The sequence below is a fragment of the Gadus chalcogrammus genome, chromosome 13 (assembly GCF_026213295.1).
Source record: "Gadus chalcogrammus isolate NIFS_2021 chromosome 13, NIFS_Gcha_1.0, whole genome shotgun sequence".
NCBI lineage: Eukaryota > Metazoa > Chordata > Actinopteri > Gadiformes > Gadidae > Gadus > Gadus chalcogrammus.
In genome coordinates this window covers 8,918,048-8,945,370 of record NC_079424.1, presented here as the reverse complement: position 1 = coordinate 8,945,370, position 27,323 = coordinate 8,918,048, and the positions used below count along the sequence as shown (strand labels likewise).

The following is a 27,323-nucleotide window of genomic DNA, read 5'->3' as shown; positions in this document are numbered from 1 at the left end:
TGGTATTACTTAGAATATACTTAGAGTATATAGAATATCAACAGACCAGGAAATATAAACGTTAAGTACTGCATTGCCTCGTAGTAGATCGTGTAACGTAGTTTGGTGAAATTATAAGACAGCGATCATCTAATGAAGTGTAATAAGCGCTGTTATTATTTTTGAGTTCCAAGTTTAAAATCAGAATTCTGAGAATAAAGTCTGAATTCTGGCTTTAATCTCACAGACTAAATTTTACAGGTTAAATAAGGGACGTTTGAGAATTCTGAGAATAATGTCAGAATCTCTTTCGTAGAAGAAATATCTGATTGAGGAGAAAAAACATAAGAGCGTGCAGGAAAACCTTTTGCGAGCACGAGAGCAAAGATAGCATTTGTGCGTATGGGTGCGTCAGTTGGCTGCTTCTTCACTTTATGTGAGATTGGGGAATTACTGAGCATGAGTACAGTTACAGTGCTTGTAATAATGATTTGTGTGCACGGATGTGTTAGTTGTGTTTGCTCTCGATTATTATATATTTTTTGCAGTGATATGCCGCCATACATGTGTTTGTTTACGTGTGAGCGTGTCAATCTTTAGCCAATCGTCTGTGTCGGGCACTCCGTCTGCTTGTCTTGCTCCGTCTGTCTGTCTCGCTGCGTTTGTGTCTCTCGATCCGGTTGTGTCTCTCGCGTCGGTTGTGTCTCTCGCGTTGGTTGTGTCTCTCGCGTTGGTTGTGTCTCTCGCGTCGGATGTGTCTCTTGCTCCGCTTGTGTCTCTCGCGTCGGTTGTGTCTCTCGCTCAGCTTGTGTCTCTTGCGTCGATTGTGTCTCTTGCGTTGGTTTCGTCTCTCGCTCCACTTGTGTCTCTTGCGTCGATTGTGTCTCTTGCGTTGGTTTCGTCTCTCGCTCTGCTTGTGTCTCTCGCGTCGGTTGTGTCTCTCGCGTCGGTTGTGTCTCTCGCGTCGGTTGTGTCTCCCGCGTCGGTTGTGTCTCTCGCGTCGGTTGTGTGTCTCGCCGTGTCTGTGTCTCTATCTCTGGAACTCCACCGGACTGAAGCAGCAATCTCTTCTTCTCTTTCTTTCTCCCAAGTCCTGGTTTCCTTTCTGTCAGAAGCAAACGTTTTGAATGTAAATAATGGACTACAGTCTGTTCTTTATCACAGCTACAGTCCATCCATTATCCCAGTTACAGTCATCCATTATCACAGTTACAGTCAATCCATTATCACATGTCCCTATGTCCTTTATCACAGCTAAAGTCTTGTCTTCATCACGGCTATAGTCTGTCCTTTATCACAGCTACAGTCTGTCCTTTATCACAGCCAGTCTGTTCTGGATTACAGCTATGGTCTGGGCTTCATCAATGTCTCAGAGGGCTTAACTCCCAGCCCTCAAATCAAGTAGGTTCCAAGCCACAGTGAGGACAACTGAATCTTGAGTCAAAATGATTAAAATAATCAAAACAGGACACAAACCCTGTCTCCTGGTCTGAACATCGTCCTTCTAAATCTGCTGTTTGACCGGTTTTAACTCACTGAGATACATGACAAGCGTGTGTTTAATTACCTTGCAAATGGTAAATAAGTACAGAAAAGGGTTCAGACATAACTCTCAAACATCAAACACCATATCAGGCGGCCAAATGGGTTCTTTCCAATCGCTCCTACGTCTGGGATATGACCAGAGAGGGGTACCAGCGGGCTGTAATTTTGAAAGGTGGAAAAGCCTGCGTGTGTCTGTGTGTACTGTACAGAGTCCAGTCCTGTTCTGAGAAAAACGTTGAGTTTTCTTAGAAGAGAGAAAAGGCTATAAAAATCTAAGAAAATCCATACAATGTACAGGTTTTCCCCCAGAATAAATTGTTGAAATGGTGCTAGTGTTTCAAAATCTTAATCCCATATACAATGCCTTTAGCATACTACATATATGTGTACACTGTTCATACATAGGCTCCTAGCTGGAGTCTGAGAAATTATTCTGTTGTTTTCCATTTAACCTTGCCCCCGAGTTAAGAATATACTGCATATGAACATATGCAGCGAATAAAATGTTTACGAGGCTGTTGTTAAGCGCGTCTCATGGGGTTCCTGTTGTTAGCGGGAGCTAATCATTAGCGCCACTGAGGTCTTGTCCCACCGCCCAGCGCGCTAGCCGCTAGCTAACAGTTGCTAAATGATTGCTGTCATTCTGAAGCCATTAGGTCGCAGTTGTTTTTGGTTAATTAGGAATGTAAACAAACTTTGTTTGATTTGAAGCTAACTGGACCTTCGCCTGGGGGTTTAATGGTGTGGGCTGCAGATTGCTACCAACATGACAGTTATTATGGGATGGTTTATTACAGGAAACAAAAAAAAGAAGTTGTGTCTGCAAAAACTCAAACAAACATTCCCCCCCCCCCCCTCAAGTCCCCTCTCGTCTGCTCCACTCCACTGAGGAGACAGGGGCGAGAAAGAGAGTGAGAGAGAGAATGAGACTCATATTCTGATTCATATTCAGAATGTGAGTCATATTATGACTCATATTCAGTGCAGTGAGGGTATAAGAGGGCACATCTAAACATGGGACCAAAATATGCCAACAACATGTGTCCACTCTGCATCAACCAGAACATTTCAGAGAAACTAGGTAAAAACAAAATGTGTACGTCTGTCCCTATCTCTCTCACCCTCGATGTTCGCCCCCATTCTCCCTCCCTTCCCCTGCCTCTCCCTCGCCAAGTCTTTAGCTCCCTCTCCCCCACTCTCTCCCTCCTTATTTTTCTGTCTCCACAGACAGAACCAGATGAGTGGCAACTCATCTTTCAGCCATTTTAAGTAAATCAAGATTTGTGTCGAAATACATCTAGCTTGTATTTAGCTAGATTGGCCAACAAAACACACACACACACACACACACACACACACACACACACACACACACACACACACACATTTGCACGCACACACACACACACACACACACATATTCAAAGACATAGGTAGAGAGACAGGTGGTCTGTAACTCGATAGAACAATGAAACACAACAAAACATATAATTCAATAAATTAAAGGATAAATATGAGTGTCCTGAGATCAGAGAGTTATTCGCTGCCTCTCCGATTTTTTTCATCCTTTTGTACAATAATAAAAACCTTAACGATCATCAATCTATCCTTCAACAGACTGGAAAAAATAACCTACCTTATCTACCTGTCTCTCTCTCTGGAGCACTCCGTCTTTACCTGCCTCTTTCTCTGGAACGCACTGGCTGTACCTATCTCTCTCTGTGGAACACACTGGCTGTACCTGTCTCTCTCTCTCTGGAACACACTTGTTGTACCTTAGCTACCTCCCTCTGTGTGTGTGTGTGTGTGTGTGTGTGTCTCTCTCTCTCTCTCTCTGGATTATACTAGCTATATTTTTCTACATCTCTGGAACACACTGTTATCTGAGCTATAATACCTGTTTATCTCTCACACACTCATATGACTCATAGCACCAGTAAACACGCTGCGTTTAAAGGGGCCTAATAATCCATTATGTGTCAAGCTATATGGAATGCCCCATTCCCATTGGAAGAGGTGGGTTTTCCTAATGGATGCTTTGGGTGTTTCATAATCATTTGGTTAGGAGAATACTATATTCTTATTGCTGCATAATGTTCCAAGGGTGTGCAATATTTCTGAATAACGGGATACCTCTGCGTTAAATCACTTTGAAATCAATTCTGCATCAGATCAACTCCACGGTCAATTCCAACATCGACCAGATGGTTTGCAAAAACAATGGGCTGATAAAGTTATAGATGAAAATAACTCAAATCGAATCATTGTTGGTAACTTTGGTAAAACTGAAAAAACCTATATAAAACACTAATAATAATAATAATACATTTATTATTTATTACTAATGTACTCATTCCCATTAAGGGGACCACCCGTTGTGGTTGATTCCTGACCGAATAGACTAGCTAACCACAACCATCCGATGGCCCATTCAGTCAACAGAGAGCTGGGGTCTGCACATGTCACGTCAGCCGGAGGTCAACTCCGTCGGTCTCCCTCCGACAAACATAACCCCACAGAATCCCTAATTTCCTACTTTGGAACATTTTCACAATCGCTGAGCTGATCAACACTTTAGACATTTCAATCACCCTAATATAAATATATAAATAAAGTTGCCTTGCCTAATCCAGTATGTGTTCCCCCTTTCACCCACCCTTGAGCTGCAACTAGACAGCCTTATAATAGTAGATGAGGGAATTCAACGGTAATTCGGTATCTGAATCGTAGCATGACTACCCATAATGTCCTACCAAAGTGAAACAACAGACAAACTCTTACACTCACATGCTGAGTTTAACCTCGGCATGTGCACTAAGAGATACAAGAAACGGAGACACCGGGGGAGACTGAGAGAACATTAGAAACAGAGTGTGAGGGAGAGAGAGAGAGGAGGGAGAAGAGTGTGAGATATAGAAAAAAAGACAGCAAAAGAAATTAAAAGAGGGGCGAAGAGAGTGAGTGAGAGAGAGGAGAGAAAGAGAGTAAAATAGAAAGAGAGAGGGCGAAAGAGAAAGAGAAAAGAGGCAGAAGATAAAAAGAAAGGGGGGAGAGAGAGAGTGAGCGAGCGAGTGAGCGATTGTGAGAGAGAGACAGAGAGCGGGAGAGAGTGATTGAGCGAATGTTGGAGAGCGCGAGAGGGAGAGAGAGGGAGCAAGCGCGATTTAGATAGGGCGAGAGGGAGCGGGCATTTGGCAGACTCTTTCCTTTTCTTTAGCTGATGTCCCCCCTGCTGACAACAGCAGGTGCGGGGTTCGATGCCGTCAGCCGGTAGGTACTTCAGAAGAGAGGAGATGTCTGCATAAGGTGTTTTTTGGGTTGAATGACCTGACAACACAACACAGATCCAACCCTCCCCTCCACCTGTCCGTTGTGTAGAAATACATCATCTAGACTAACTCAGATCACCCAATGGGACGTCCATCACGTATGCTCAGTCCACACGAATGTTGAGATCAATGATTTTCCAGCCACTTGTTGTCCACATTTTTAACCCAGGACAAGAAAGACATGCTGGTGCAATAGTGTTAACAAGCACACAAGACTTCTGCATGTCACCGCCCCGAGATGGAAGGACGCCCTCAAGACTTTGATTGGGTCTGCAAGGCCGGTTTTATTGAAACTCTCTAATTGTTTCCACCCAGTTTAAGCAACATAACCAGGGAGAATGTCCCTCACTAAATGACTAATGCTATGATATCATTTCCTGTTGATATCTCTGGTTTTTATCAGTCCCCAGGAAAAAACACACTATATATGTATCTCTATATATCTTTATATTTTGATCTATCAATTCTTTTGACTTATCCATCTATTTCATTCAATATACTTTTATCTATCTATTTATCTAGCCATACATTCTTCCCTTATCTGTCTATCCATCTTATTATCTATCTCTAGTTCTGGTTCTACTTCTACTACTTCTACTAGACCCTCATTTGGGTTCGCTCCAGAGAGGGTGTGTATTAAGTTCATTCCCCTTGAAATGTGAGGGGAAATAGCAAATACAAATGCGATTTTCTAACCCCACTAACTCCCCTTGTGGACGCATAATGATGCATTTGGCACAAAACAACAGAATATGGGTAAATATGTGCCAAATTATCTTATAATTCTCGCTCTGGGACTGTTAAATGGCGTGCACAGCTCTTAGGTATTAGGGTTAGGGATAACGCTGGCATTTGCTACCCTCTTCCCGCAGAGTACGTTGGTGTTCAACGGTCTTCAGACGTCAACAGGTCCCTGATAGCCTGATAGTCAGCCAACATAGTCTCCACTCTCAACCAGCCCAGCAAAATGTTTGAGTGTGATGGATACCATCAGCTTTGAGTTACGGGCTGGGCAGCTTCTAAGCTTCTTAAAAAACTGTGGGCATTGCATGAATCATAAATAATGCGTGCCGCAATATGCTTTCTCCCTACAAGGAAACTTAAATCATATCTCTCTCCCTCCAGGGACTAGTAAATCAACCCCTTCCCTCTCCCTGACTCCCACCATCTCTCCTTCCACGCTCTCTCTCTCTATCTCTCTCTCTCTCTCTCTCTCTCTCTCTCTCTCTCTCTCTCTCTCTCTCTCTCTCCCAACATCTCTCCTTCCTCTCGCTCTCTCTCCCACCACCTCTCCTTCCTTTCCCTCTCCCTCTCTCGCCCCCTCTCTCTCTTGATGTGTTGTAAATCAGTGTGTGAGTGGAAGATTATCGCCACCATAAATACGTCTTAACAAAGCTTTTCAGCTAACTGCTAGCATGTGTCCCGTGTGAAGCATGTGGGCCCTGGACCGCGGCACTGGGGACAGGACTACAGGGCTCAGGGCAGGACCAGCCCCGGGCACTGCGGGGTACATACGCACAGCCCGGGATACATATGCACAGCTACGAGTTGCCCAGCTCGTAACTCAGAGCTGCTGGTATCCATCATGCTCAAAAAACCTTTTTCCGGGCTGGTTGAGAGTGAAGACTTTGTTGGCACCGCCTTTGTCTTAAGAAGGAGCCAATATGGACACGGAAGAGAGACAGAGACATGGCAGACAGACAGCCAGCTACGCAGGTAGACATACAGACAGACAGACAGGGAGGGAGGGGGAGACAGACAGAAAGACAGCCAGCCAGACAGAGGGAGAAAGAGAGAGAGAATCTAATGTTTGATCGTTCACGAGAGAGACAGGTGGTTAAGGTAGGGCCTGTGTGTTCCAGAGAGAGAGGAAAAGCAGGACAGTATGTTCCAGTGTGTTGGAAGATAGATTGATCATCGTTCAGGTCAGGCCATTCTCTATCAAACATTTCAAAGCACCTTTATTAGTTCTACACATTTACTATTTGACAGCTGCCAGTTAAGTATGTGGAGAGAAGGAAAAATATGGATACAAAATTGAAAAGAAATGTAATCGAAATAAAAAATAACTGGTGTTTGGAAAAATGTCCAAACACACCCATTGTTCCGTCGACAGGGCCCTCATGACCCAAAGTCCTCGTAACCCAACTTCTCAGTAAAGGTGTTCTCGTCTACCATTCACACAACGTGCACCTTAGGAGCCAAGGTCTTTTGGTCATTTGGCGAGAAAGTTTTGAAATGTATGCGTCAGTAAGAATGAAACGGCGTCTCGACCTCCCCTCAACGCAAACAACGGCATTCCCATCTATAGCACACAGGCCATTCGTCAGCTGCCAACTCCACTGTTACCTCCATACAGGGTCAGTCTTAACTTCTCAGCTTATGTTGATGAATTGACCGCACACAGCCCATGTACAAGGTCTTCCTGCGAACACTTCAGTCTCTGTTTCGGGGTCCTGGTGTAAAGAAATGTCCCTCTAAAGCTCTTCATCTCAGAGACCATGCCCCGATGCCATGATCCCTTTGGTCTGGGACCACCTTTTAGCAGTTGTCACTCCACCAAAGGTATTGGGGTTCATCGCCATCAAATGCTTTTACATCCCAAAAAGCGTTATAAAACTACAGTGAGCCAATCATTGACCGGTGCCTTACTGCCCTGCATGCGTATAAGATCTGACAGTAAATCAACCTGCTTAAGGGCTACTTTTTGAATTTAAGGGCTTCAATATGCACTCGATTTGTTTTGGAGTAAGCCAAAGTCTGAAATTCCACTATCTTACCCTCTAGGTCAGAACGATTAATCAAATTCAAAACGACAACGCAATATAATAGAAAGCAAGAACATTTCCATTTTGAAGTGTTTGTTTTAGTGTTACACAATCTAACCAATCAGAGGGTAGGAATCTGAAACACAGGGCCATGTGAGGTTCACGTGTACACAATGCTACCCTACGCTCACGTGACAACCCAACCACTAGTTTGTCAAGTAGGCCAAATACCAGCCGGCAGAGATCACTGACTAAAATGTTTATATAAGAGTATATAGGAACGAGATACAAAACTGCACTGCAAAATTATTAAGAAGATAGCAGAGTTCAAAGGGAAAGATTTGATGCCCCTCAACACGGGGACCATGGCTGGGTTTACAGCTTTGGTAAAGACACTGGAGAAACGGTACAGCATGCAATCCTGCACATGTTTTGGCCATGCTATCATTAACAACCACAGACCAATATAAAATCGACCCTTCATAAGTAAAATCATAGAGAAAGTTGTAAGCAAATTAATGATTTCTTAAAAACTCAATTAGCTGCAAGTGAATTTCCAGTCAGGTTTTCAACACCTTCATAGCAGCGAAACAGTTATTTTTAAAGTGGTAAAAGATATTTGTCTTCTCAAAGGCTCAAAGAAAATATCCAATATCGATGCTATTGGACCCTAGCATTGAACACTGTTACACACTGCACTCAATAATTATGGACAGATTGAAAAATTGTGTTGGGCTTTACGGCACAGTCTTAAACTGGTTCAGCTCAAATCTACAAGACAGGAACTTATTTTTCTCCATTACTAACTATTTATCTGAAATAACTAACGTGACGTGTGTAGTCCCCCAAGGCTCCATTGTAGGACCATCTTTATTCTATATCTACATCCACTAGGCCTAATTATGCAAAATAACAACTTTGCTTGCCATTGTTATGCGGACGATTCATAAATCTATATAGCCCTATCACCAACTGACTATCGTCCTATAGATCTGCGGTGCAATGAGCAGGTCAAGGACTGGATGTGCCAGATTTACTTGCAACTAAATAAGGACAAAACTGATATAATGGTTTTGGTGCAAAAATGAGAGACAGTTAGCCAGCACCTCGAGTACCTCTCCTTAAAAATTGAAAAAGAAGCCAGAAATCTTGGCCGTTATAATGGATTCAGATCTAAATTATAAGTCAAATTAAATTGGCCTACGATCAACTGAAAGACTAACAAGACTAAGAAGACTCACGTCAAAACAAAAGTTGTCCATGCATCTTTTAATAGGTTCTCTTTGCAGGCCTTCCAAAAAAAGCCATTACGCAGCTACAGCTTGTTCAGAATGCAGCTGCTAGAGTTCTTACATAGAACAAAATATTTGAACGCATTACACCAATTCTTAAAATCCCTGCATCGGCTACATGTATGTCAGAGGATTGATTAAAAAATACTGCTGCTCACCTATAAATATAGAAAGATATATGAACCTTCTAGACATTTCAGATTAACTGGGACCAGGTCAAACTCAAAACAAAACATGGAGGAGCAGGATTCAGCTAATAAGCAACAAGATCGGAGAATTGCTCCAACCCTGACTACACTTTCTGCTAAATTATAATGCAATTTGAATCTATTATTTTATTCAATTGTCTTTAATGCATTCTTTAATTCATGTTTTGATTAGTCTTTTACTGATTATAAACTATCTGATAAACGTCTTTCAGGCATTTCTTAAATCCTTTTTCATTTCATTGTTTGAGATGTTTTTATGTTTCAGCTTTGTGTATGAAATGTGCTGTATAATAAAGTCGACTTGACATCAACCACAGAGACTCCACAAAGGCATTTTGAAATCCCTATACATGGAAGGCAACACGTGTTCTAAGCGAGGGGATTGACAACCAGAAAGAATTTTCACAATTGCCGAGACAAATTTCCCAAGCGGCGATAATTCTCTGTGGAGAAAGTCATCGCTAATAAAAGTGGGCATGTTGGACATAGCAACTGTTTTTGGCGGTCACCTTTCTCACATCTCTTCTTCATCCTACAGCTGCGTGTCTCTCTGTGCACTGGACACGGGGGCTCGGACTTCTCTTCAGGCCTATTGGGGGCCAGCTCCGGCTGGCGGGTCCTCCTCTGTCGGCCCCAGCGGAAGCCACAGGGGGCGCCGCCACGCAGACAGGGAGTCCACTCCCCCCATTCCCCCCCCGGGACCAACACACAGTCCTCTGGAGAGAGAGAGAGAGCGAGAGAGAGCGAGAGAGAGCGAGAGAGAGAGAGAGAGAGAGAGAGAGAGAGAGAGAGAGCGGGAGAGAGAGAGAGAGCAAGAGAGAGAGAAAGAGAGAGAGAGAGAGAGAGAGAGAGAGAGAGAGAGAGAGAGAGAGAGAGAGAGAGAGAGAGAGAGAGAGAGAGAGAGCAGGAGAGTGGAAAAGAGAGATGGTGGGAATGGGGGGAGAGAAAGGGATAAAGACAGAGTGGGAAGGGAGGGGGTAGAGAGAAAGAGAGAAAGAGAGAGTGAGAGAGGGGAAAAGAGCAAGAGGAAAATGAGATGTGGGAAAGGGGGGACAGAAAGGGAAAGAGACAGAGAGGGGGAGGGGAAAGGGTTGAGAAAGAGAGACAGAGCGAGAGAGATAGAGAGGGGGGGGAAATAAAGGAGATGGTGGGACAGATATGGGGAGGGGAGGGGTAGAGAGATATGGTTAGATGGTGAAGGATATAGGGAAGTAGAAGGTGGAGGGATGAGATGGAGAAGGAAGGGAGGAGACAGATGAAAGAATGAATCGATAAAGAGAGAGAGAGAGAGAGAGAGAGAGAGAGAGAGAAGAGAGAGAGAGATGAGAGGGAGAGAGAGAGAGAGAGAGAGAGAGAGAGAGAGAGAGAGAGGGAGAGAGAGAAAAGAGAGAGAGATGAGAGGGAGAGAGAGAGAGAGAGAGAGAGAGAGAGAGAGAGAGAGAGAGAGAGAGAGAGAGAGAGAGAGAGAGAGAGAGAGAGAGAGAGAGAGAGAGAGAGAGAGAGAGAGAGAGAGAGCGAGAGAGAGAGAGAGAGAGAGAGAGAGAGAGAGAGAGAGAGAGAGAGAGAGAGAAAAGAGAGGCAAAGGGGAGGAAGGGAAGGTGGTGTTGAAGAGCCAGAGGAGAAAGGGATGGGGGGTGAGTGTAGAGGGTAGGAGAAGGGTGTTGGGGTTGAAAGGAAAGAAAAGAGAGGGTTGGGGGTGGATAGGAGAAGAGAAGAAGAGAAAGGTTTGGGGGTGAGGGCAGAGAGAGGAGGGGTTGGAGGTCGGGTTGGAGTTAAAATGTGTATACAGTATGTGAAGGATGAGGTTGTGAAGACAGATGTAGGAGCCATCCGTCCCTCTTACCCCAAGAGAAACAGTAGGAGGTTCTGACCGCTGAGAGATCAGGAGATAAAATAAGGGAAACCCGTGAAAGCCCAGCTAATCAGAATCATGTGTCTAAACTCTGCACACCAGTTCACAGAGATAAAGTCTCCTTTTATCAACATTTGTACGTAGCGTTAAGGGGTTGGACCCAAACAGTGAGACCACTTCTTCCTCTAACGGTTCAATGATGTCTCTCAGCACTATTTGTAACTAATAACCGTTTCTTCTTCCGCTGGGCTGTGCGCAATGATACAGGAAGCACTGACAATAGCATCACAACCTACACAACTACCTGGGATTTTTAGGGATGTGACAAACATTCTCCACAGCAGCATCACACTGAAGAGGATGCTGCCCCTTTTCATTGATTCAAGCTCCGGACAAACTATTTTCACAAGAGAGGTCAAGCCTTTACCTTGCGAAGCAGCTGGATCACGATCATTCAAATTCATGTTACCCAGCCAGTGGTTATGACCAATCTGTGTCCTATAAGAAACTACCTGATCTAGGTGATACATAATTTTTTTTAAACAGTTTCCAAGGGCAACATTCCTAGAAGGTTATGTGTATCAGGTTAGGGAAGCCTCCCAAACGATAAGATTGTAATTCCTGCACCAAAGTCCCGCTCGTTGCAGCAAAGTCACCCCACATTGGATTGCATACGCTGGCATGCCCCACCGTCTTGGCTCTCACCGCTGTTGCATGTGCCACAACCAACTGGTGGGCTCACTTTTTTTTCCTCCCTCTTTGTACTTTCCATTTCATACTGGATAAGATCCTTCTAGCAAAATTTGGGCTTGACAAATCGGGTATCGGATTATTGTCCGATGATTGTTTCTTTGAGGGCGCATCAGATCAGTGTGGTTGTTATTGGAGGGGTCACCAGTATCGTTGTGCAAAGCCCAGCAGAAAACAAAAGTGATTCGAGACGAAAAAGTGCTGTAATAACCTTAAAATGAATGCTGTAATAGTGCTTGCATTCTAAGCTGAATTCACATTTTTGGATTTTGCAGTTTAGCAGTTTGATTTTATTTTCTGTGGAGACGAACTGCCATAGTTTCGACTTGGGTCTGCACCGCTCTGTAAATGTAAAACCACACGTCAGGCCGATGGACTGACTTATACGGCAAACTAAAACTTTAACTGATACTAAAAACTGTGTGTCAGGGACTAAACGTCCAACTCGATTCCCTTCTCCGTGGTCTACCAGAGAGGAGTCTGTGATCTTAAAAAAACAATCAGGCTTCAGGATTTCATTCCAGCAGCAGAATGTGTGAAGACTAAAAGCAAATCATATGCTGTACGGCACTAGAGAATAAAACCCTCCCCATATGTGTCTTGTCAAGATGTTTAAAGAGCTCTCCTCACAGAGCTTCTGGATCTGGAGCTGAAGAGGACTTGACCACAGGCGGACAAACCTAATCAACAGGCTAATCAACCACTAACCTCTAGATGCCAACACGCTGGGCTATCAGCCTCCAGGCTAGCTCACTAACTCACGGGCCACTCACCCAAGCAGTCTCCGTGGTGGTGGAAGGTGCGGGCGGGGCAGCGGGTCAGACACCGACCCTTGTAGAGCTGCAGCCCGGGACGACACTTGGTGCAGAAGTCCCTGTTGAAACACTGCTCACAGTCCAGAGACTTGCACCCTGGAAGAGCACAAGGAAATGCACTTAATGGCTGACGGACGGACGGACGGACAGACAGACACACTGACTGACCGACCGACTCTTACTGATAGTTGATTATATTGTTATAGATTATAGATAATCAGGTTAAAGATTATGGAGGATGTCATGATGGATTAAAGAGGACATTATTAAAGATAATATAAAATATACTTGATATTACAGATTAAATAATATGACTGATTCAATTCAATTATGTTACTTTATAGATAATATAATAGAGAATATTTTTTTACATTATAAACGATACGATGGATAATAAATTATATTATGATAGATTCTAGACCATATTATTATGCATACTATATTATATTATGTAGATGATTTAATTATAGATTATGGCTGGTATTATTACCGAGTATAGATTATATAATTAAATTGATTACATGATTATACATATTAAGATATGTTATTGATATATATATATTATAGAGATGATAAATTGTATTTCATAATATCATAGATTAAAGATGATATTAAATATCTAATTACTCATGCAGATGTTGGCTTGCTTCCCTCTCTGCCCGTAGTGCCCGGGGGGGCAGGCCTGCAGACACACACCATGGTGGGACATCCCATCCCTCTGCAGGAACAGGAAGAGTCGCTCGGGGCAACGCACACAGCCGTTGTCCTGGGAACAATCCAGGCAGCTGCGGCAGTCTTCCAGGATCTCTCTGTCACCTGCAGAGAGGGAAGCAGCCATCAGGAATGAATCAGACCCACTATCAATCAATCAGTTATCAATCCGGTATCGTTCAAGGTATCAATATGTAATCAATCCGTTGTCAATTGGGTATTAACAGTTGTCAATCAGTTATCAAATGGGTATCGTTTTGGTATCAATCAGCTAGGCTGAGAGATGGTCAAGAATTATAGCACCATCTCTACCACAACGCCTTTTCCATTCTCCTAACATCCTGTGTGCTGTGTGGTTAGCGCCAGAGAAAGGGAATTAGAACATTAAAGAGAATAACAGAAAAACTCCAAGAAAAATATACATTGAGGATTATTGACACAGAATTTGACAAAGCAACATCCAAAACATGCGAGTGAGACAGACACCCGGAGGTCCCGCCCTTCTCCCGCTTACAACGCTCCTCCGTCGTCAGATGAGAACACCTGGGAACATGGTTACCAATCAGTCAACCAGAAACGGCAGGCTCGAAGTCTGATAGGTCAGCGTTCTGATGACGGATGCTGCCAGCCAATAGGGTGGGTGCGCCACCCCACCACTCATTGGTCCCAGGGTACATGATATTAGATAACAATTAGCAGAGGACCAGAGAGAGGACCTGAACTGTTCTGATTTGCTCCTCTGGAATCCTTCCTTATTCAACCGTTATGTTAAACATGATGCTTCAAAGAATTAATAACAAACAAGTACAGACAAGATGTTAAACAAAACTATATTAACTCTAGTGTCAGCAGGTGGAAGCTGAAGCTATATTTGTACAATAGGTAGGGGGACTCATCCAGTCGTTCCTGGCACTCACACCGCCCCCCACCCCATCCACATCGGAGGGGTCCGCGGGATCTGAGGGTTCAGCAGACCTCCAGAGGAGCGCGGCTTAAGGTAGCGGTAAACACTGACCTTTGACCTCGCATGCGATTGCGTTGTTTTTCTAACCAAAGCCAGGTGTAGCCCAGGCTCCTCCAGGCTTTCATGATGGTATGCTAGCATTTGCCACAGGGGCAAAGGGGGGGGGAAATGCGGAGATGTGAAAAGCACGTGCATGATTACACACGTGATGCACTATATTGCGGCGACCAGAAGAGTAGAACACACTTCAAACACACACACATACCCGCTTAAACTTACTGTTACAAACACTGTTACACACACACTTGCACACTGTTATGTACACACACGCTCACACATAAAGCACACACATGCTCCAAAACACACACACACACACACACACACACACACACACACACACACACACACACACACACACACACACACACACACACACACACACACACACACACACACTTACTGTGTGTTTGACAGAAGGTGAAGGAGACCAAAGAGGAGAGTAGCGGTATGAAAGGAGGAGGTGACGAAGATGATGATGCTAATGATTATGATGATTATGATGATGATGAAGAGAGAGGAAGATAGTTAATCACTCGTCATTAACTCTGAGGAGAAGGTCAGAAGTCAACTCCCCTCGCCAACCACCTCGCTTGACCCCAGGAGCCATTGAGTGGCGTCAGGCCCCTCACTCTCACAAGCGTTACCGTGACTACCGGCACACCATGCAACCCTTCTGAGAACCCACCGACCGGCTCCTACCCCGCTATTAATAAACTCTAAAGTTTTTTGGTTCTGGATTTTCTGTTTAGTTTCAGATCATTTTTATAACAAAACACAGACATCTTTTCGTAGTGGATCAGAAAAACTTTGTTATTCAACCTTTATCCAACCAGCTGAGTCTCATGAGGATTCTCTTTCCCAAGAGCCGCCAGCCCAAACACCAAACAAGTGCAACACCAACGACCCAGATGGCTGCGTCGCTCGTGTCCAGCACTGACTGAAACACCGTGATCCCCTCTGGGTCTCTGCGTTTCCTCCGGCCAGTGGTTCGGTGTCGCTCCAGATTGATGTCATTATGGGTTAGCATAGCGCTAAGCAGCTGTCACAACCAGTTAGCGCTTGCACTGAGCGGGACGTCCGACGTCTCCCTCCCTCTAACCACCTCTCTCGCCCGGGGGAATGCTCTTAACACTGTAATGCGTTGGCGGCGAGGAGGAGACGGACAGAGTGATCCTAACAAATAGCAGGAAACATTTATCTGCTTTGGCGTCGCCTCGGTTTCTGGAGAACTTGAACAGCTAAACAGAAGTTTAGATTGTTATTGATCACCTGGTTAGATCAATAACAATCTGATTTATCAGCCTCACCTAAAAGTCACTTTCGATAATAGCACTAATAAATAAATGTATTCATCATTTTAGAATGAAGCTAGATTTTTTTTATCTGATGCATGTATTATATTCAATATTTATATTTTTTGGAAATGTATTTGCCTTTTAGTTTTCATTTATAAAGAGGTAAAAAGGTTTACTGCATGTCTAATCGAGTAAATACAATTTATATTGTCTAATAGTAATGAAAATATATTGTGAAAAGGCAGTAATAAATTAATTAACCTGATAAAGTGTATTTATTATTGTTCATATTACCTATCAGGTTATTTGAACGAATTGGAAAAGTAAACACATTATTGTATGTTTTATAACATAATTAACATTATTAATCCTATATTTAAATTATGAATGTCATTAATCACATATGAATCCACACAGAGACAGCAACATCAGCATGGATGATTGGTATGGTGTCTTGCTCAAAGACAATCCAGCAAGTCTACTCTGTCTCAATAAGTGGCAATACATTTAGTATCTAGTTTATTTGAGATCATGCCTTGTGTGCAACCGATACAGACGGATACGGAGTGATCAATAAAGTTCAGTACTTAGAAATTAAGAAAGAAATTACTTTATAATTACGTATTATTAGTTTTAACTCCTTTAATGGTTCCCACACAGGCCAACCACTAAGTAGTATTGAGGCAGTAGGTATTTCTTTCCGAATGAATAATAGTTTAATTTGTGTATTTATGAGTATTTACTGGCTTAGATATGACATTTTTTGTTTTATGTTTACACTTTTATTACAGCCGTTTCCAGGTGAGGCTGAGAACATTAAAAACATATAATAAATTCCAAGATCTCCAAGTGCCAAGAAGCAATAAAAATAATAAATAAAAAAACATAAAGAGTAAAACAAAGCAAACGTCTTGTTTTATAGCAAAGCATTTTCCATGTGAGGCTGAAAACCATCAAACAATATTGGAACAATTGCATTGCAAGTCTCCAAAAAAAACTATTAAAACAACCTATTCACCAATCAGAAACAACTGTTTATTCGGATTATCTTTCAATAAATGAATAAATTATTCTAAGCCAAAATGTGGCATCAGTGAAGTTGAAATTCAAAGCATTCCCCATGTATTGAGAGCATGGATCAAAATGCTTTGCTATAATTTTCCATGATATTTGATGACATTGAAATCGTGAGGCTGCATATGAATCCCACGCATGCCTAGAACCACAACCCATCGCCTGGGAGTTTGATCGTAGCTCACCGGAGGGTTTGAGCGCGGAGGTGATGCGAGCGACGGTCCAGAGGATGGAGGTCACGGTGGAGAGCAACAGCAGATGCATCGGGACGGCTGGTCGAGCTCCTGCCTCACACCCCTGGGCAGGGCATCGTGGCACACTCCAGGGTTGGTAGTCTGAAGACGGTTAATAATCCAGAGTCTCCCTCGACGGACGGAGGGAAAAGGAGTGTGAAAATCCCGGAAGAGGTGGAGAGAAAGGAGGAGCGTCCAGGGAGAGGTGGGAGAGGAGGAGGAGAGAACTCCCCCTTTCACCCACGAGGAGAGGTTGAGGTGAAGATAGGAGCGGGGTGCACTGGAGCGAGAGCGAGATTCACCTCTGTCGCGTGCCCTATCGAAACACACGGTCAATGTGCCACCCACCTTAAAATTAGAGCCAAACAATCTGCACTTATCCGATTTCTCTGTTAACTCTTTAAAGGCTCTTTAAGGCTTTATGGGCTGGTTCAACTCTCTAAAGGCTGTTTTTACTCTTTATGGACTGTTTTTACTCATGATATACAGTGTTCTCTTTATATGCTTTTTTTAACTTGTTATATTTCTATTCATCGATTGTGAGGCTCTGCTTTAACTCTTGATGGACTGTTTTGATTCTTACTGAATGGTGTTTTATCTCTTTATGGACTTTGATGTTGTATGATTGTGTTGCTATAACTCTTCATGGACAGTTTAAACTCTTGAACTTCAGTAGTTCCTAAATCCATTTCTGTATTTTGAACTGTCCAATTAAACCGGTCTTTATGGACCGTTTTAATTGGTTTGGAGCCTTTCAAATCTCTCCGGGTTTAAGGGTCTTGACATCTTCATGTAAGGACACAGGATGGTTGATTGGACAGGTAGTTCGAGGGAGGTTGGAGGATTTACGGCAGAAGGCGATGCTCTCGATACCAAAGGGATTTCTCCCAAAGTAAAAATCACTTTACCGCCCACCATCTGCTTTCTCTTTCCCTCTCCCGCTCGTTTCTTCTTAGATGTATGTCTGTCAGAACTGCGTTTCAGTAATTAAATTAGTGTTTTATTGGATTGTGTGTAAAGCCTAACCGTATTCTATGCAGGAATAGCTTAGTATGTAAAGAGTTAGGCATTACCTTTTCCAATAAGACACGTTCTAGGTCTCTTTGTGCATTGCATCCCCATCTTAACTATAGAACATAGAGCACAAATTACACTATGGTGACAGGATTTGTGTAATCCCTAGCCGCTTCTACCACAAGATGGAAAAGACTTCTTTGCCCTCGACATGCTCTGCTCTGCAAAGGGTATGGAGGTGGAAACAGAGGGGGGTACGAGGGGCTTCTTTTGGACATTAACTCTGGTAGAGTCATCCTAAGGCCACGAATAAAAAACATTAACAGGAGTTTCCTAGCGGGAAAGCCCTGGCCTGAGTAGGTCATTGCCCTCTACTGGCCACAAGAGGGATGGTTCCGATGGGCCCCTGTTCAGCGTCTTCTTATTGCCCTGTTCCTGACTCTATTAATAGTTATACACAAGGCTAGTATTATTTTATATGCCTGGTGTATTAATTAATTATTCCTGAGCCTTACTTCAATAAAAAACGCTAGTTTATATTAAATAAAGCAAATTTGGATATACGAATTGATTCTATATATTTTTTTTACAGATAAATAAATGCATGCATAGCAGTCCTCGTTAAACTTGTGGAAATTTGCCATTTGCTCTGTTTATTTAAGTATTTTTGCCTGGTGTATTTCAGCCACTAACAAAACGAATTCTTCCTTAAAAAGATAAAATAAGAGTAAATATTTACCCCATAACATTCGGTATACAACAGAAAATAGGCAATAACTATAAACACTTTATAACACAGTGAGTAACCTATTATTTTACTGCACTGAAATGTATAGTAAGGAGAATAGAAACATACCATTTGGTCCAGCTGGGACTTCAGGACCCTCTGCATCCCTGTCATCTTCATCTGCCTCCTGATCACTCCCTGCCTCTGTCCCTCTGTCTGAATCTGAAGCCTCCTCTTCATCCCTCACGTTCATCTTATTTTCCATCTTCTCCATCACTTATTTTATCTCCTTCTGTGGCTTCCTCCTGCTCTCTCACTATAGGCCTATTGTCTTCTTTTTCCTTTCCCTCCTTCTCTTCCTCATTTGCACTTCTCAGAATTTTCTTCGCAATTTTCCTTTTCATTATCTATCTTGCTTGACACTGTCCAGCTAATCTGGCCTGCAAGAGTCTAAAAAAAGATGTAAAAGGATTTGGTTAAAACCATTATATTAAATATACACTGTATGGCCATGTCCTACTAGGCTACTTCATCAAATTGTATTTTTTTAGGGACGTGCCGTGAGGACGTGACTTGGTTGAATTTGTGCATTCTCATTGCTGTGATTTGAGAGAAGTGAATTGTGTAGTACGCCTAGGTCGGTTAAAGGCACCCAGTGCAACTTTATGTAAACATTCAATGAAAAATAAACATTCAATTTCTAGTCTTTTTTACACGTGGTAAGTTTCAATAACTCCATACCATTACATATCGACATTCAAGGAGCAAAGATGAGACGTCGCTGTGTGGTGAGAACTGATAGAAAATCGTAAACAACAACAATCGCCGGTGGGGAGAAGCCATTTTTCCATTGACTGGAAGCCTGCTTTATTTATTGTAGGTTACAAAAAATAAAGAAAATGGCGGCATTGTTGTTGTTATCGATTTTCTATCAGTTCTCACCACACAACGACGTCTCATTTTTGCTGCTTGAATGTCGGTATGTAATGGTATGGAGTTATTGAAACTTACGTGTAAAAAAGACTAGAAATGGAATGTTTATTTTTAAGCCTCGAAAGTTGCACTGGGTGCATTTAAAGCCTAGCTAAGAAAAAAAAAAAGAAAAAAAGAAAAAAAAAGATAAAAATGCTTTATCTCCTAGCTAGAATTGTGTAGTGTTGTAACTTCGCCCTAAAACGGGGACCCCTTGTTAAACGTTATGAAGTGGTTTCAAATGTCAGTTTTTTAAATATTTTATCAAGCCTCTCTCGTCTTGAATAAAATCAAAAATAATCGGGCAAAATGCTTCAACACACAATGAGCGAGCGTTTCACTTTTGGCTTATTAATGGACTGGCCGTTATTGCTGATGCTCAAACTCCTTTAGCATGCATTCAATTAGATTCGAAGTTCAAATGGTGAGTTTACACTTTTACAGGGGAAACTGAGATTACCTTCAGATGCTCAGGACAGGCAAGTCAATCCACTCTTTGCCGGGCTCTGTTGCAGCCTTGCACGGCACTCCAGCTGCGTGTGGCAGAGACGGTGTGAGCTGAGCTCCGCTATGCGTTGGATGCAGGGCCGTGGTAAAGTATTTGAGGGGCAGGGGCCTAAGATTAAATTTCCAATTATACACCTTTGGTTCATTATTGTTTGTTTCAATGCTTTGGGAGGCTTGTGGACATAGTGACGGTTTATTTTTCATGAGTAGTTTAAAAAAAAATAGGGAGGCTGCAAGACTCTAAAGTTGGGCTGCCCCCCCTTGGCCCCCTGTAGATCTGCCCGTGATTAGGAACGATACTGACAGGGTTGGTATGAAAAACCTAGAACAGAGAAGCACAGGGCATATTTTGGATAATCAGACCAAGGACATCTGAGGTACAAGTTGAAAGTCGTCTTTTATTGCACAATAAAAGATCACACATACCAAGTTGTGATGATGATATTGGTCCAAATGGGGGGAACCGAGCTAGCGCCAGCTACAGAGCTAGCTACAAACTGAAAAAAAAACGGAATAACACACCACAACAGTTTTTAATTCACCATCGGAGGTTGTACGTCTGGATCAACCAGGTATCGTCGTTAGCGTCATGTAGCAGTGCTGCTGGGTCAATGTTGATAGCGGTTAGCAGAACGGTTCGGATGAGGTGGTTTACAGACAGACATTAACGTAACTCAACTGGATACCGACACCTTGAAAATAATAGTTAAACCATTTGCAGTGTGTTGGTGGCATGTTTGGCAAGTGTTTTTATTTCTCTCGGTATATCATTCTATAGTGATACGTGTCTAATACATGCTGATTGCCTGTTTTACCATTTTAACTTGTCGTTTTCTGCTATGAAAAGTGACCCTTTGTCAGACTGTAGAGAGAAACTGCTTTGAATACCGTCAACACAGCAGTTTCTCTGTTAGACATTGGGCTTCATGAGACTACTGAATCCCAATCGCAAAGTAGTCGCAGTTTGCGATCCGAACTCAGAAGTCGCATCGAAACCGGATCAAATGTGTTAAAAGTGCATTAGAGTAATGGACCTGGAGTGTTACTCCTTTGCTGCTGTGGAGGGAAATAATACGCTAAATATTATATATACAAGAAATAGTATTCATGAAGACATGTAGTAGTTTCCCCTGCAACAGACTTTTGGGGGTGGATCTTTCTAAGGTACAACCCACTATTAGTAATACATGTAATACATCTTGAGAAGGTTTAGCCCTGGATCCTGGCAGTTTGGGATCAGCGGGTTTGGATTTTCCCTAACAATCAATTATTTTTGAAACTTGGAACATGAAAAATATTTTGCTTGCATGAACGACATCTGTTCTTGTTAAATACTAATCTTCCAATTAATGTGCATACAATAACAAAAACAGTCTTGATGTGATTCATTCATTTGGTACAATGTTGAATTTCAGTCGAATACTCACTGGTTATATAACAGGCTAATTTAACTTACCCCTCCACCTATGTGCTATGTGGCACAAGTTAAGTTCATCACAGTTTGACTGCTTGTCAGAACATGTAACAAGAATTAGTGAAACATTAGCAGACTTCATCTGCAATATTTTGGAATCAGATTTGTGACCAGAGATACATCTGCATTACTTTACTTAACATTTGAAGTGCCATGAAAGGAGCTACAGGAGAAGAGCCAACAACAAACACAGCCAAGACAAAGAAAAGATAATATATGGCATAACAAGACTTAGAAAATCCTCTGACAGTTGTAACAAACTTGACCTGTGAATGTTATACTCGTTCTTTCGCACCTGAGCTAACAAGTAACAAAACATTGGGTGCGTGAGTGGGCTGTGGAATTATGGAGGATGGTGTTTTTGTTGGTTTAAAACATAGGAAACAAACTGAACTCTATTATAGTCATCTTTTGGTACGTTGTTGCCAAATCGCTCGATATTTAGACACACAAGAACTCAAAAGATCCAATTCTTAATTTGTATGCATACAACGTGTGCGTTGCTTAGCCAGATGCTACTTGTAGAGACCTGGTTTAGTCCTTAACAACTGCAGATAAAACATGAAATCGTCTGCAAACAGTGCCATCCCAGCCAGGGAGATCCCACCTCCCAGCAATGGGAGCCACTGTGCCACTGCCAGGCTGTTACACAGTCGATAGAGACTAAAGGGACTTCAGAGGCACTGCTGTGTCATATTCTCCTTTGTGCTTCAAGGCCGATTGATTAGAATTCCAGATCAAACTTTTAAAAGGCAACGTGGGCGACACAAGAGTCTCAATGAGAGACTTTGAACTAGGGCACCAGAGTACTACCAGTTCACTTCTACCCCTCTGGTTGTTCTTGCCCATGGGCAAGGCTGTGTATGCATGCATCTGATGGGTAACATCAACTAAACTTAAGTCTTGATATAATAATTTCCAATATGAAGACGTAACAAAGTGGCTATATAAAGCTAGCTAAATAAGGCATGTGACGTGGAGTATATGAAATCTAAGAAACAAAAAACATATTTGGTGTGAATTTGGCAAAGCAAAAAAAAAAAAAAGATAAAGTGTACAATAAATTATATGTAGCCACATTATTGTGACAAGGCAACAATAATTCTGTCATGTTTTTTTGTTTTTTGAAGGTGTCCTTCGGGGGCGAGAGAGATAAAATAGACAGCTCAGTAATAATAATAATAATAATAATAATGTCCGGGACAGAACTGTGTGTGTGCATGTGTGCACATGCAAGCACACAAGCACACAAACAGAAAGGCAACACGCGCCCTAACAAAAAAAGGGGAAAGAACAGACAGTACATTGACAGGTAAACATTCATCAAAATATACTGTGCAAAAATGTATTCATTTACAGGTAACAGAAGAAAAAAACAGGCCGACATCGTTTCAAAAAGAACAACACTGACGTACAACCCCCTACCAAAATACATACCCTGTCATGAGAGCAAATAAAGCCTATGATTTGCCCCTTCTTAATGTAGAGTGTTGCATCCCACAGAGGACAACATGGTTCCTTACAAACACACCATGTAAGTCACGCCATCGGTCGGTGGACCATCAAGACCAGCAAACGCAGAGTGAATGAGGAGAGTTAGAAAGCGATATACAGCCATGGATGGAGATGGAGTGACACCTTTCGTCCTTGCGTGCGGATCGAGGGGAACTCGGGAGTATAATTATTACAACGCTATTTGTCTCCCTCCTCTTCCCCCCTCCCTGTCCACTGGCTTCTCATACTCTTCCCTTTGAGACAAACGGCTGAATACGGACACATCAGATTTTCCGAACAAACAATTTACGTGAAATACAACATTACAAGTCCCTTGACAATGCTTCCAACTCCTCCACCTCTGAACCCAACCGACCAATAGAACCGCTTCTACTGGGATCCTCTCCCCTCCCCCTGGCTGCTTATTGGACAGTGTGTGATGCCGTGTGTTGCCTTTCAAACAGGAAGTACATTAATTAGGGCCTGGTAACAGGACCAACAGGGGTTCAAAGTGACTATGTGTTGCAAAAATGTACAAAAACATCTTTAGACAAACATCTCACAAAAATAATGAAACCAAATAATCTCAGGATTGTTCTCAGCTCCCATGTCCGATCAAACCCTTCCAGGTCGTTTATGGAGTCATATTTTAGTATCTTAGTTTGGTTTCTTCCTTTGTTCTCTCCTGTGTTCCAATATCCATACAATCCGTACTTACTAGCCTTAGTTTGAGTAAGTAGGGCGTTCCAATTCAGATCGGGCGAAAATATGTGTACTGAAAGGACTGTAAAAACACTGGATCCGATTGGCTACCATGAAACATGACTCTGCCTTAGCCAATCATAATTGCTTATCTCGTTGTTAACCCACCCGGTCTCCTCCCGAGCAGTTTGTGTGTGGAGCCAGGGGTGCGTTCGGATTACGTAGTTCAATCACAATCAATTAATAGTAATGCACCTCATTTAACATACAGTTACAGCGTTGTAACGACGGAAACAGTTATTAGTTAGATTACCCCGTTACTGAAAAAAGAACGGTGTTATTACAAACACCACGTTTAAGTGACTCATGGAAGTATGGATATTGGAACACAGCACTGGTTATTTTTCCTAGACAGGAGATCAATGACCTTTTCTTTTGAACGCGGCCACACAGCAGCATGGTGGCTTCAAAACAAAAACATTATGAAAGTGAAACTAAAATGAAATCTGGGTGACTGGCAGACGGCTTGGTTTAACTCAAGATACAACATTCATGCCCGGGATTGTTTCATCCAACTTGTAGCATTCTAACACTGATACAACATGATCCTACTGTTAAAAGGTGGACAATACAAATACATAATCAATATCCAATGATCGTTTCTAACGTTAACATTGATATCGTCTCGGAAATGAAAAGGTGACAAATTCTTAAGATTTAAGTTACATGACTGGAATATTTGGGAACTGATTAAATTGATGGACTCTCCATGTTGTTGCATTCAGAACAATTGAGAACCCTAATCATATTGGCCACCAACCAACCAATGAAAGTACTCCAAGTCCCAGTCACATGACCTAGAGGGTCCTTAGCTCCTCCAACTCTATTAAAGCCTACGGCTAGTTCAACTTGTCGCTCAGAACACCAATGTGTGCAAGGGAGAGCAGGGTGAAATACTCTGAGCATCAGAACCTCTCTCATTCTCCTGCAGTCCGACTCAGACATGTTTTATTTTCTTCAGGGTGGACTAGTCATTAGCGGAATCTATAGGAATCTACGCACACCTCTTCATGTATGTGTAGATTCCTGTATATGATTCACCATCCATGGGGAACTCATCGATAGAGATCTACAAATACCACCTCATCTATAGTTATCGGCAGATATGTAAAGATAATGAGGTTTCTGTAAAATTAAATCTGGACTCTTGTATTCATACAACCAAGTCAATTTGGAGTACAGGATGAACGACAGAATTGTGCACTATACGGGAGGTCTGACTACAACTGCTCTCCATACTTCATCTACCTGCAGGCCTCCGTGAGAAAGACGTCTATCCCATACCTGTCTCTCTCTGTATCTACTGTCTAACCCTGACCTGCCCCTTAACGAAGGTCTCTGTAGTCACTCTCCAAACCCTACCTGGTCTTTAATGAACTGTCTCTGTATTCACTGTCTAACCCCTACCAGCTCCTTGATTAACTGTATTCACCGTAAGTCTCCAAAATGACTCAATTGTTGATTGTAACTTTTTCACCTCTCACCCTGAGGCAACAACATCGTCTGAGTAGGACCACATGTTCAGTCAGTTTCCCTCCCAACCAACAGTCCACGTCTCCATGTCTGTGTAGAAGCTCAGTGTCCCACCATAGTGTGCCCGGTTGGAACACCCTAACCTCCCAAAGTAGATCAACAAGACAGCAGCTCACATCACTACGATACTATTCACACACCAATACTGAAGCGCTCCTCCGATATGGAGAGGCGGGAGGAGGCGGGGAGGAGTTTGTTTGCACTCTGCACCAAGAGAAAGACTGACAGACGAGTTTGTCCTCTGTAGGAGCACTATAGAGGCGGGTTGTGGGGTGTACTTATAGGTGTACAAACATGTCATATAGAATCATACCGAGTCCTCATGGTCATCGTTACAAAGTCTTTTACATAAACATCGACGGACACGACACAAACTTTACACTGCAGTCAAGGAGGAGCGCCCGAGGGTGGAGGTGAAGGTGGAATCGCTTGTACTCCTTCGTTCCCTTGTTCCCTTCTGTTCTCCACTAGCCCTCCTCTCCTTCCATACGTCTGTCGGGCTCACACACCTCCTTCTCCTCCTCCTCCTCTCTGGTAACAACCGCTCCCGCCACCTCCTCTCCTCCTTCTAACTCCTCTCCTCTCCTCATCTCCACTCCTCTCTCCACCTCCTCTCCTCCCTCGCCGGCCTCCTCTCTCTGCTCCCCAGAGCAGCCCCCGGTTGGAGGGGGGTTCGGGGGTTGAGGTTCCCGGGTGATAGGGTTCTGGTTGGCCGCTGGGGGGTCAGATAGCGAGGAGGAGGAGGAGGAGGAGGAGGGGAGGACTAAAGACGAGGAGGACGAGCTGGATGGATGAAGGAGAGCCTCGGCCTCCGCCTGCGCCGCAGCGTCTCTCTCCTCGGCTCCTCTCGCCTCGCTCTCCTCCTCCCTGAACCGCTCCTCCTCCCTCACCCTCTTCCTCCTCCGCTTGGGGCTGCCAGCGGGGGGGCCGTTGGGGGGGGTGGGGGGCATGGCGGGCAGGGTCATGACCCCCCCGTGGGGGAGGAACATGTGGGGGTAGAGGAGGCCGTGGGACATGCTGGGGATGAGGAAGGGGTTGAAGCCCAGGTGACCACCCTGGGAGGTCATGTGACCCGAGGTCAGGTGACCGCCCTGCAGGCTCAGGTGACCACCCTGCGAGGTCAGGTGACCCGAGCTCAGGTGACTCGAGGTCAGGTGACCGCCGCTGGAGGAGGTGATGATGGCTACGGCGTCCGCCCCCGATAACCTTTGACCCCCGTCGCCGCCTGCTCCCCCTCCCCCTCCTCCTCCTCCTCCCTTCTCCTCCCTCCTGCGGTCCTTCCCCTCTCCTCCTCCTCCCGAACGCGAGGAGGGGGATGAGCCGTCCCGCTCCGCCGGGGTCATCGACCTCTGGGAGGGGGAGGGGCTGAGGTCGCCCGACGCCGACTGCACCGTGGTCGTCGTGGTGACCATGGCGGCCCCGGCGGAGGAGGAGCTGGGGTGGGGCGACATCAGCGCGCCCACGCTGAACATGGCGTGCTGGGGGTGGGACATGCTGTGGTGGAGCATCATGGGCAGCATGCTCAGGCCGTTCTTGCCGTCCTCGGACGACGAGCCCCCTGCCCCCGCCGCCGACACGGCCGCGGCGAAGCCGTGGGGGAAGCCGGCCGCCATGATGCCCGAGATGGGGATGCCCGGGAGGCCGGCGCGGAGGTTCTGCATGGCCACCATGGAGTCCATGCTGCCCATCATACCCCCGTTCAGGAAGAGGGGCGGGGCCAGGCCCGACGCCTCCGACACGGAGAGGAGGGGCTTGGGCATCTCGCTGCGAGGCCGACGCCCCCGCCGGCGCGACCCCGGGTCCCTGTGGATCGGCTCCGTCAGGATCCGCCCGAACTTCACCTCCGGGAGGAAACCCTGGCGCAGGGAAAAGCATTGCTTTTTTACTCAATGTTTACTCGATGTTTACTCATGCTGTATTACCATTACTCAACAACTGCCTCCTATGTTCGCTGATTGAGCAAT

General features: G+C 44.0%; 2 protein-coding genes across 4 annotated transcripts in view; both read right to left on the bottom strand.

Annotated features, from left to right (window-relative positions):
• The window catches only part of rspo4 (R-spondin 4), a 17,548-nt gene extending 380 nt beyond the window's left edge, over positions 1–17,168 (bottom strand). Inside the window, exons 1-5 of one of the 3 annotated variants that reach the window (XM_056606885.1) lie at positions 16,829–17,168; positions 13,167–13,355; positions 12,498–12,635; positions 9,632–9,838; positions 1–1,084 (exon numbers count right to left, since the gene is read on the bottom strand). The exon at positions 1–1,084 is cut by the window's left edge and continues 380 nt beyond it. In XM_056606885.1, coding sequence (XP_056462860.1) covers positions 576–1,084; positions 9,632–9,838; positions 12,498–12,635; positions 13,167–13,355; positions 16,829–16,907 — 1,122 coding nt within the window. In that variant the 5' untranslated portion in view covers positions 16,908–17,168 and the 3' untranslated portion in view covers positions 1–575. The remainder of the gene's footprint in view (positions 1,085–9,631; positions 9,839–12,497; positions 12,636–13,166; positions 13,356–16,828) is intronic. The other 2 variants (XM_056606887.1, XM_056606886.1) reach the window with 2 other exon arrangements.
• Positions 17,169–20,061: 2,893 nt separating this feature from the next.
• Positions 20,062–27,323, bottom strand: part of chd6 (chromodomain helicase DNA binding protein 6) — a 54,837-nt gene continuing 47,575 nt past the window's right edge. Inside the window, 1 exon segment of the mRNA XM_056606889.1 lies at positions 20,062–27,215. Within this exon segment, the coding sequence (XP_056462864.1) occupies positions 25,827–27,215 (1,389 nt within the window). The 3' untranslated portion in view covers positions 20,062–25,826.